Below are 12,046 nucleotides of genomic sequence, written 5' to 3' on the forward strand. Positions count from 1 at the left end.
AAAGATTTCCCCCAATCATTGCATAATTTAACATGCAACATGAAAATCCATTGTGCTCAATACAGTTGCATTTCACATATGCCATAAAAAAAAAAAAAATCCATAACAGGAGCAAAAAGAGCAGATAAGTGAAAATCTCCCACAAAGGAAATTCTAAGCACATTCAGTAATGTTAAGAGTTTCTTTTTCTTTTTTTTTTTTTTCTTTTGGGACTGGCTTCCTTTTTAAAATTTATTTATTTTTTAATTGAAGCATATTAAGTGTTTCTTATTATTCTTTTTAACAGAAAAGAAATGTGATCATTTTATTCCTGATTAGATTTTATCATTGTTGGCTGAGACAATACAGCTTAATATATAAGAGGGGAAACTTGATTCACATTAGGCACTGTGAACTTGATATGGAAAATATATTTCAATTTTAATTTTCTGAAGTATAAGTTGTGTAATGTCCTTATTTTTGCATATGTCATTGGACATGAGCTTTAACATTGCTAATATGCATGGAAAGAGAGTAAACATGTGTTTATGAATGTAGAAAAACATTTTGAAGGTCTTTATGAAGTTATTTATAACAAAGTAATCCAGGAACAGGTCATCTTTCAAGTAATCATTTCAGTGTATATTAGTATTTTCTCAGAGCCTTAAAGAAGAAATAAACTAGACTAAAAGCTCTTCACTAGGAAGTCTTGTTTCTTCTTAATGAAGTGTGTATGAACAACTGTTCATCCTACTAATGTCAAGGCTACTTCCCACCAGATCGCCACAGATGAAGACAGTGGAATCCTCCTGTATAAGGGTGATAAAGACCATATTGCTGTAGAACTCTACCGAGGACGTGTTCGTGCCAGCTATGACACCGGCTCCCACCCGGCTTCTGCCATTTACAGGTGAGGATCTCTCAGTTACTGGGTGAAAACAGTTGCTTAATGCAGAACTGCTTCTCTTCTATTATTGTGTTATGGGGAGGGAAGGAACAATTTGACTACAGCAGACTTTGTAAGTATATTAGAGGCCTGGCAATAACAGATAGCATACTCAAGCTGGATAATTGAGGAAAGATTTATTAGATGACTATTTACAAAGATTATTTGGGACACTGGAGTGATCTGAAGTTAGTAACTCGGAATATTGCTCCTGCCCATGGGCTTGAAGGAAAGAGGGGAGACAGCAGTTATGGAAGTCAATGCTAAGAAAAGGAATTGTGGAGAGGACTGCCTGACAGAAAGAAGCAGCTCCACCTTCAATGGAGGAATGCTGTCAAGCCTCAGGGAAGGAATCAGGGTTTTAAATACTCGATTTCCCAACAACCTCCTGCTCATGCTTCTCTCTGGCCAATCAGATGCCAGAAAACATCAGACCACCCACTGATCTCAGTAATGTAGCTCACACGTGAGCCTCTCAGGGCTCAGTGCAGGGAGAAGATGGATGGAGAGTAGTTCTAGAGAAAGAAATGCAGGATACCCAGCACAGGGAAAAATTTAAAGTTACTATTCATGCAATCTGTATTTATTGAACACTTGATGTGTGCAAGGCACAGTTCTAAGCTTTCAGCAACAAAGTTCCTGCCCTTAAGAAGCTTACACATAAGAAGCCAATGGACACCTCCAAGATGTATAATCGTATCATTCATTTTGGAAGTTTCTAATAACATAATGAATTGATGATATACTGAATGCGGTAATAATATACTGATATGTGGATGAGGAAGGATACACTGCTCAAAGTACGCTTTTTGCATAACCTTCAGAGCCCCTCCTTTGGGTCTCAACACCAATCATTTGGCAGACAAGTTACCTAGTTATCGAATTTATTTCTTCACATGTATAAATAACTGCCACCATTTAGAGCAGGGTCACAAATTCAGAGGCAGTCAGTTTTTCCAGGTGATAACTTAAATGAATTGAGTGGGCTAATTGCAAGCAAATGATATGTGCTCTCATTCTTTTATTCTTGAAAAGATTCTAACTTTTTAGAGAAGCATTTCTGGGTTACAAATAGCCTTGGTGTTGGCACCATAATAGGAATGGTTGTAAGCAGAGTAAACTAAAAGCAAATCTTTGTCAAAACAGGACTAGACCTCTTCTACTCAGGTCTCCCTGAATGCTGCCATGTGAAAATGTGGACCCAGGTTTTGGCAGAACTTCTGATTTTTCAAGAAAAAAATTGACACTTTAAATATAAAGTTTTCCTTCCTTAAATATGATTCACATTTTTTAAATGCCATTTGTGGCAAACAAAACACATTTGTAAACCAAACACACTGGGCACCAAGTTTGTGGGCATTGACTGAGACAAAAAATGGAGATACTGTTCTCTGTGTTACTGACATCATGCTTATATATTTTCCATGTGCTTCACATGTTATTTAATCTTTCACAATGGTTCTGGGAAATTAAATGCCAATTGTAGCCATGAATGGAATTCAATAAGTCCTTTTCGTGGTAAGCTAATCCACTTGGGAATATTTAGAGCCTGGAAACAAACATAATTATTGGTTTCCAAGTAGATTACAATAGTTACTTCATCTCTAAATGGTGGTGAATTAGTGCCAATATTTTCAATGCTGCTAGGTCTTAAATTTTATAGCCTCAATTTGTTTCAGCTCCTAAAAAGATTTCAGAATATTGATTTTATGGTTCATTTTTGGTGTTTTGTATGTCTTATTTTATGCAATGAAACAGCATCGAACTCTCAGAAACTATAGTAAAAGTTCTTGGAGTTGGCTTATTAAAGCTAGTGTTCACATAAAATATACTTAAAATGCTTCTAGATGAGTTGTAAAAACCCAAGCGATTATATCCAAATGAGGACTTACTCTAAAGAGCTTATTATGAGTTTATGTTCATTACTATTTTTGCTTAACAATGGAGTATACCTTGTAACATCTATAAAAAAAGAATAGTATCATATCACACACTTTTTGTTATGAACCAGAAGTAGAGGTTTCTGCTTGAAGATCATCTAATAGAGACATCTGTTATGAGGGCCAAGGAAAACATAACATTTGTTTATTTCTTGCTCTTAAGTTTATGTCAAAACAATCAACAAAGGTTATTGCATTATTTTTAAGTAAAAGAAAAGAAGCAACAGTCACCAAGAATTTGAATAGAGAGATCATACATAGATTGATTTATTGATTTATTTATATAGATAATGTACATATATATATATGAATATAGTAGTATTCCAAATAAGTTGGAAAAAGTTCCTGTGACATAGACACTATTAACAACATTAAATTATTTCAACACCTTAGGAGAATCTAGTCTTTGACGAGTAATAATCATAGTGTGAGAGTTGGACTATAAAGAAAGCTGAGCGCCTAAGAATTGATGCTTTTGAACTGTGGTGCTGGAGAAGACTCTTGAGAGTCCCTTGGACTGCAAGGAGATCCAACCAGTCCATTCTGAAGGAGATCAGCCCTGGGATTTCTTTGGAAGGAATGATGCTAAAGCTGAAACTCCAGTACTTTGGCCACCTCTTGCGAAGAGTTGACTCATTGGAAAAGTGATGCTGGGAGGGTTGGGGGCAGGAGGAGAAGGGGACAACAGAGGATGAGATGGCTGGATGGCATCACCGACTCAATGGACATGAATTTGAGTAAGCTCCAGGAGCTGGTAATGGGCAGAGAAGCCTGGCGTGCTACAGTCCATGGGGTCACAAAGAGTTAGACATGACTGAGCGACTGAACTGAACTGAACTAAATCATAGTCACTAAGACGTGTTCAGATCTAGGCTTGTTCAATTACTATATATAAACTGTAGCAAGGTATTTAATTTTTCTGTTCTTCAGAATTCATAATATTAATTTTTCTGTGCTTTAGAATTCATATCTGTAAGTAATAATATAGTACGTACCCCATAAAGTCTCTTTGAGGATTTGATTCTACACTTAGCTCTGTCCTCACTCTTACCTTACTTTATCTTCATTATCATCTCCCTTCTAACAATAGAGGAAAATCTTTCTGGTGTCTATTTCTGGAGTGCAGCAAGAGTTAAAAGTGCATCCTCTATCCTCAGATATTAACTCTAGAAGTATATCATGTTTTTAATTTCTGTGAAGGGCAATTTGGAAATAGCTTTCCCACTTCTGGGAATTTATCCCAAAGATATACCTAGACACATAGAAATGATGTATGCACAAGGTAATTCACTGTCGTGTTGGTTCTAAAAACAAAAGTTAGGAAACAACCCAAGTTTCTGTGGGCAGCCACACAATGGAATATACTATAAAAGGAAAAAGGAATAAGGGAGGGAAAGAGAGGATGAGAAAGTTCTCTCTGTAGGATATTGAAAAATTTCCAAGGTCTGTTGCTCAGTTCAAAAGAAAAAAGTGTAGAGAGCTGTGTCAAAACAAAGTAAGGTAGAGAGGAGTGTCTTTGTGTTTTTATTTTCATGTACTTTCATAAAGAAAAAATTAGGGATAGAGAGGAAAGAATGTGATGGAGTCACAACTGGTGTATAAGTACAATTTGATATAAAATTCTGATTTTTGAACCATTTGAATATCATTACAACTCAAAACCAAGATTGAAGTAATGGAAAAGAACAGGTATTCTAAAGACAGTCTGCCTTGATTCAAGTCCCAGATTTGCTATTAACTGTGTGTCTTGGTCAAATTCTGGTCCTCACCTGATAAATGGAGATAATAAATCATAGTTTCATCTTTGTAGGACTGTAGTAAAAATTTTATGATTTGATACATGTGAAGTATTTATAATGCATACCAAATAATAAGTGATGATAGCTGTTGGGATCATAAGTTCAGAATGTCCAGAACTAACTTCATTTCCTTTGCTTCACCCTGGTACATTCCTAATTTCATTGAGAGGCATCACCATCTTCTTGGTCATTGTAGGTGTAATGAATTATTCTTAATCTCTTTCTTTCTTTCACCTTCAACTTGAAATTTGTCCAAAGTCCTATTTCTGGTCCTACTAATTTTCTAACGTTTATTTAAATGCCTCTGTCCTTGCTCAGACCTTCTAAGAATATGCACTCTGATAAAAAGTGCCACATCTCCATCATTACAGCAAAGCCCATCAATAATACTGTTGCCATCAGCTTTCACCTAAGGGGCTTAATAAATATTTTCTTTGGTTGAATTAAATTTTCAAATCTTGATGTGTTTCCACTTTATATAACTTTATTAAATATACGTTATACAATGTTTTAAAAGGGAATGTTTTTACATATCCTTACCTCGGAGAATTTGAGTTCAGTTAATTGCATGATTTTATGTTATATGAAATATACCTTGGTAAGACTTTGTTTCCCAAATTATGCATTGTTTAATGTGCTCTTGGAGCATCACATATGGGAATAATTTTGTACACCAGGCGCATTGTTTCAATTACCTAGTTAATTTTCTACATTAATGGGAATGGATTTTGTTTATTTTAGTAAAATGAAATCTGTTGAATTAGGGGAAATGGGCATCCATTAATATTATTTCTATTGTAGTGTATTTGGGGTTTAAAATTTTTGATCCTAGATGTCAATTATTGTCCCAAATGAATCGACATGAGAACCATTATTTCATGGAAATACGTTTAGAGGTAGTACTTGACAAGTTGTAAGTGTGTTTAAGAAAACCAGAATGTAGTACTGGTTTCTTTTCCAGTAGAACGAAAGTGGTGTTCACTTCCTCACTGTATTTCTTACATGATTTCCGTAGACGTGTGTACTGTTAACAGGGCCTGCATGCGTGCACGGGTGTGTGGGGCAATTGTTTTCACATAGCCTGCACTGCAGTCACCTGGAAGGTATGTTAAAATGCAGAGTACTGGGCTCCGCCCTCTAGTTTGTGATTCTGATCCCAGGTGAGCCTCAGTTTTCTTTTCGTTTGCATCTGACCAGGCACCACAACGTGAAAACCACTTGTGTGAAAGTAATACATCTGAGCTGAGTTCTGAGAGCTGATGGTGTGCATTGCTCCTCTTGTCCAGGTTTCAAGACTTCATAGTTGATGTCAGCCTTGTCGGGAATATTTTCCACCACAGTAATCACCAGATGCTACAATTCCAGACTCATTCTGTTTTTCAGAGAGCCAGTTATTAAATATTAGCCTGCACCCTGCTAAGAGAGCTGATCAGCAGCAACAAAGAGGCCGTAAGCAGCCCAACAAATGGGTGGATGTAGAATATGGCATGCAGGCCTAATTGTTAGAATGCTTAGAGAATAGCATAAAGAGGGACTTATTAATAGTGCTATGAATGAATGAATGACAGCCCAAACTTGAAGCCAGCATCAGCAGGAGTCCCTCAGACAGGGACAGAGTAACACTATTTTCTCAAGTAGGCTGATAATCACTTGCCCTTCAAAAGACCTTCTTTTCATCTAGATAGGCAGAAACTTAAAAAAAAAAAATGTTAATCACAACTGTCTGCTTCTTTCTTTAGATTCAAATTAATGTCATTTTCCAAACCAGACAGCTTCTTTGAAGACATAGTCATTACTATTTAAAAATTAGGAAATCAGATGTACACATTACAAAAACACAGGACCAGGCCATGCCTTCATCAGTTTCAGTATTCAGGGAACCTGCACAACGTCAGAGGACTTGCCTCTGCAGACTGTTAGGCTTGCTTAGCTACACAGCCTCTGGGTTATGCAACATACAGGCTTACATTAAGACAAAAAGAATATCATTGGAAAGACAGACAGTAGATAGACTTTATATAGTCTTCTTTCCAAGGTAAATAACTCAGCAGTGCTTGACATGCTATATGGGAAGGCACCACTTTTTATCAGCTTTGTAACTTGGAACAATTTGCACTTCCATTTCATGGGGAGACTTGGAAGTAACTAACCTAAAGTGCCTAGTCTAGGCAGAGTAGGATAATTGGTAATGCTGAGGTTTATGGATACTCTTCATGTTCGGATACACTGATGCTGAAGAATAAGGACTCAGGTGCAAATACTGTTGTTTTACATGTGACTCCTACCTTACGTTCAAATGTAAAGTTTCTCTCTATTTTTAGAGCATTTTCATTTAAATTACATACATACAGTCCCCAACCTATGATGGTTCCACTTAATGATTTTTCAGCTTTATGATGGTGGAAAAGCAATATGCATTCAGTAGAAACCATACTTAAAGGTTTGAATTTTGATCTTTTCCCAGGCTAGCTATATGTGGTATGATACTCTCTTGTGATGCTGGACAGTAACAGCAAGCTAACCATGGGCTCCGAGTCAGCCACCAGTGTAAACAACCAATATACTTACAACTATCCTACTCTGCTTTTCTACTTTCAATCCAATATTCAATAAATTATATGAGATAGTCAATACTTTATTATCAAATAGATTTTGTGTTAGATGATTTTGGCCAACTGTAAGCCAGTATAAGTGTTCTGAGCATGCTTAAGGCAGGCTAGGCTTATGATGTTCAGTAGATTAGGTGTATTAAGTATATTTTCAACTTAACCATACTTTCAATTTACAGTGAGTGTATTCTTCAGTTGTAAGTTGAGGAAGATCTGGAATTTGCTCCAAAATACATTTACTTGATAAATTATTTTGTAAAAACTCCTTCTGAAAGCTCTTATGCAAGTACATAAATACATTTATTCCCATTTGGCATCCCATTTCTTTCCACTTAAACAATTGGGCAGGGAAATTTTTTATTAGCATTCTTACTTCACAGATGAAGCATCTTTAGCCCAGAGATACCAAAATGAGATGGCCAGTTGAATTTGTCTGGTTTCTCATTCCTATTCCACTGCACAGAGTATGTCAACAAATACTTTAAAATTTTTAAAGCAAAAAGCAGGGGTTGACATAAGCGAAGGAAGTGAAATATTTATCTTCACTACTGAAATACCTTAAGATTTACCATGGAGAAAGAAATATTGTCATTGTTAATGTGTCCTGCAGATATAAAGGCAATCAAAGACAATTTAAGGCCCCTCTTCTTTTAAGCCCCAAGTTTTTAAACTCTGTAGCAAAGCACGAGACAATTGAGTAACAACTTTCACACATCCATTTAGAAACACAAGAAAATGAATCTCAGGTAACAGATGAGTATAGTAAAACTGAATTACATAATAACGGTAGTAAATGCAATTTATGTTCCCAGTGGAAAGGTTTACTGTTAAGTGGTTCACTTGCGACTTTTGTGAGTCGTGGAATGTATAGTACCCTAGGGAGAAGTGAGAGTGTTTGCCAATACTTACAGGACCCAGAAGGATGTTACACATTGCAAGTGGATAGGTATGAGATGACCATGATAGACTGCAAAATCAATGATGGCTCAGTTTTATTCTGCAACAACTGGTGTGTCGATCACTGTTTTTATTTTAAAAGGGTATATAGATAATAAAGAACTCCTGGGCAAACCCCAGATCTCTGGCTTAAGGAAACAGCATGAAACACTAATTTTGAATACTCTTAGCTTGGCCATATTCTCTTCAGGCTCCATCCACAGAATATCATCTTAAAACCAAAGAACTTAAAAATATTAATTTCACAGTACTTATCTGTTTAAAAGCTTGGCAAAGCCTCACTTAATTCCTAGGAAATACAGATGGGATTAAGTTCAGAACTCTTACTAAGTTCTGGAATCATCAGATTAGACATTGAAAGCCTTTGGGAAGAGAAAAATGTAGTCACTCTGAATTTCACTTATAAATGGGAAAATAGGATCAAAAAACAAGTTTCACATCTATATACCTCATATGCATTTTCATAATCTTCAGCTTTCATTATAAGTTTATTACATATTTTCTCCAGTTCAGTGATTTTTACTAAATACAAGTTGTGCAACCATCATAGAAGATTATTTTCCATAGAATTTCATTCCTGGGCTAGTTGGGAGAGAAATCATCTATTAAAGCCTTGTTACTAACACAACATTGTAAATCAGCTATACTCCAACAAAAATTTTTCTTAAAAAGCTTACTACTGTTGAGAACATGTACCACGACTGAAGCAACTTAGCAGCAGCAGCAGCAGTGCCTGGATCATAAAAAAAGCAAGAGAATTACAGAAAAACTTCTGGTACATTGACTTTGCTAAATCCTTTGACTGTATGGATCACAACAAACTGTAGAAAATTCTTAGAGATGGGAATACCAGACCACCATTCCTGCCTCCTGCAAAACCTATATGCAGGTTAAGAAAAAAACAGTTAGAACCAAACATGGAGCAAAGAACTGGTTCAAAATTGGGAAAGGAGTACATCAAGGCTGTATATTGTCACCCTGCTTATTTGACTTATATGCCAAGTACATCATGAGAAATGCCGGGCTGGATGAAGCACAAGCTGGAATCAAGATTGCCAGGAGAAATATCAGTAACTTCAGTTATGCAGACTTCTGCCACCCTTATGGCAGAAAGTGAAGAGGAACTAAAGAGCCTCTTGATGAAAGTGAAAGGGAGAGTGAAAAAGCTGGCTTAAAACTCAGCGTTCAGAAAACAAAGACATTGGCATCTGGTCCCATCCCTTCATGGCAAATAGATGGGAAAACAATGGAAACAGTGACAGACTTTATTTCCTTGGGCTCCAAAATCACTGCAGATGGTGACTGCAGCCATGAAATAAAAAGATACTTGCTCCTTGGAAGAAAAGCTATGACCAGCCTGGACAGTGTATTAAAAAACAGAGACATTACTTTGCCAACAAAGATCCATATACTTTGCTGACAAAGGTCCATATAGTGAAAGCTATGATTTTTCCAGTAGTCATGTATGGATGTGAGAGTTGGACCTTAATAAAGAACGCTGAGGGCCAAAGAGTTGATACTTTCAAACTGTGGTGTTGGAGAAGACTCTTGAGAGTCCCTTGGACAGCAAGGAGATCAAACCAGTCAATTCTAAAGGAAATCAACGCTGAATATTCGCTGGAAGTGCTGATCCTGAAACTGAAGCTCCAATACTTTGGCCACCTGATGCAAAGAACTGACTCATTTGAAAAGACCCTGATGCTGAGAAAAATTGAAGGCAGAAGGAGAAGGGGACAACAGAGGAGGAGATGGTTGGGTGGCATCCCCAACTCAATGGACATGAGTTTGAGCAAGCTCCAGGAGATGGTGAAGGACAGGGAAGCCTGACGTGCTGCAGTCCATGAAGTCGCAAAGAGTTGGACACGAATAAGCGACTGAACAATAGTGCTTGCATTGTTTGCTTGTGTTATTATATTTCTACCAATCTTTAGTGTCGTCAAACAGTTAATGTTAAAAATAAAGCTGAGCTAACTTAATTTCCTCTTGAAGAAGATTCTGAAATAGTATCCAATTATTTATATAATGATGATGATAATGGTGATGCAGATGGTAATACCAATGCATACCATTTAACTTTGCACTTTCTGTAGGCTAGATGTTTTGCTCTGCATTAAAGCAAAAAAAAAATATTTCACAGGGATAGACCTCAGTTTAAGCATAGGAAGGGGGAATATTTGCTAACATTTACTGAAGAGATGACTGAAGTTTATTAGCACTATGGGGTCGCACAGAGTTGGACACTACTAAAGTGACTTAGCAGCAGCAGCAGCAGCAGCAGCAGCAAGTAACTTATCTAAAGTTAAACATTTAATAAATGCAAGACCAGAATTCAAATCCAAGTTTATCTGCCTCCAAAATCTGTATGTTTAACTAGTAGTTGCTATTACTATTTAGCATATGCCTTTTGAAGAGTCATATTTAAGACCACTAACAGTTGGTATGTAGCTTTATTTAGAAAGTATTTTCTTTGTATATTGGACTTTCTGGATGGCTCAGTGGTAAAGAATCTGCTGATCACTAGTGGAGATGAAGGAGACATGGGTTCGATCCCTGGGTCCGGGATATCCCCTGCAGGAGCAAATGGCAACCCACTCCAGTGCTGTTGACCGGAGAATTCCATGGACGGAGAAGCCTGGCAGGCTACAGTCTATGGGGTCCCAGAGTCAGATGCGACTTAGCACACCTGTAGTTGGAAATGTAGTGACATTTGCTCAGTCATGTCCCACTCTTTGCAACCCCATGAACTATACAGTCCATGGAATTCTCTAGGCCAGAATACTGGACTGAGTAGTCTTTCCCTTCTCCAGGGGATCTTCCCAAACCAGGGATCGAACCTGGGTCTCCCGCATTGCAGGTGGATTCTTTACCAGCTGAGCCACAAGGGAAAGCAAGCACACCCGTATTCCTTGTATATTATCTCTGTTGATTTTAGTGGTGTCATTTGTTGGGATAATTAAATGGGTATGGGGCAAAAAAATTGTTTGGCACATCTAACATTTATTTTTTTTAAGATGGTATCTGAAACAGGTTATCAAAATCCCCATACATGTGGACACTTTTAACTACTTAAGACCAGAGAACATCAAGTGTTTTCACAGCTGTGCATTATGGTTTATATTGTTAGATCACAAAAAGCATTTTGGTCTATGCTGGCAAACAATGGAATATGATTAGACTCCTGTGATAAGAACGATACAGAAATGTTAATACATTTTTTTCATTATTTTCCAGGCTTGACCTATTTGCAAATTTAAGTATCAGTGCCTGGAAATTTAAGCAATCATTTTGCTTAGGGAGGGCTTCCCTGGTGGCTCAGTGATAAAGAATCCACCTGCCAATGCAGAAGCCACAGTAGACGCAGGTTCAATCTCTGGTTCGGGAAGATCCCCTAGAGGAGGAAATGGCAACCCACCCCAGTATTCTTGCCTGGGGAATCCCATGGACAGAGGAGCCTGGTGGGCGACAGTCCATGGGGTCCCAGAGAGTCGGACACAACTGAGTGACTGAGCACGCATGCATGCTTGCTTGGGGAGTATTAGGTATTCCCAGTCTTCCTATTATATGTTCCCATATTTCTCTTTTTGAACCATTTTTCCAGTCTTTCCAATCAATATCTCAAATATTCGCTCTTTAATTTTCACTATCAATCCTATTTTTTTCTTTGTTTGTCCCCTGTTTCATTGGCCTGATATAACACTTGTACTAGATTAACAATCACCTTTAAACCTTATAGCACCTACTTACTAATTGCACCTAACTTCATTTTCAGTTGTCATGTTCTGTTTACCTAAAATTTTTAATCTCTTTGGTTTTGTC

The 12,046-nt window shown here is 37.3% G+C and overlaps 1 protein-coding gene across 3 annotated transcripts in view; it reads left to right on the top strand.

Annotated features, from left to right (window-relative positions):
* The window catches only part of SLIT2 (slit guidance ligand 2), a 406,423-nt gene that overhangs the window by 380,268 nt on the left and 14,109 nt on the right, over window positions 1-12,046 (top strand). For all 3 annotated transcript variants that reach the window (XM_005207790.5, XM_005207792.5, NM_001191516.2), the window contains one exon: window positions 759-889. In XM_005207790.5, coding sequence (XP_005207847.1) covers window positions 759-889 — 131 coding nt within the window. The remainder of the gene's footprint in view (window positions 1-758; window positions 890-12,046) is intronic.

Source organism: Bos taurus, chromosome 6 (genome assembly GCF_002263795.3).
Source record: "Bos taurus isolate L1 Dominette 01449 registration number 42190680 breed Hereford chromosome 6, ARS-UCD2.0, whole genome shotgun sequence".
NCBI classification, from domain to species: Eukaryota; Metazoa; Chordata; class Mammalia; order Artiodactyla; family Bovidae; genus Bos; species Bos taurus.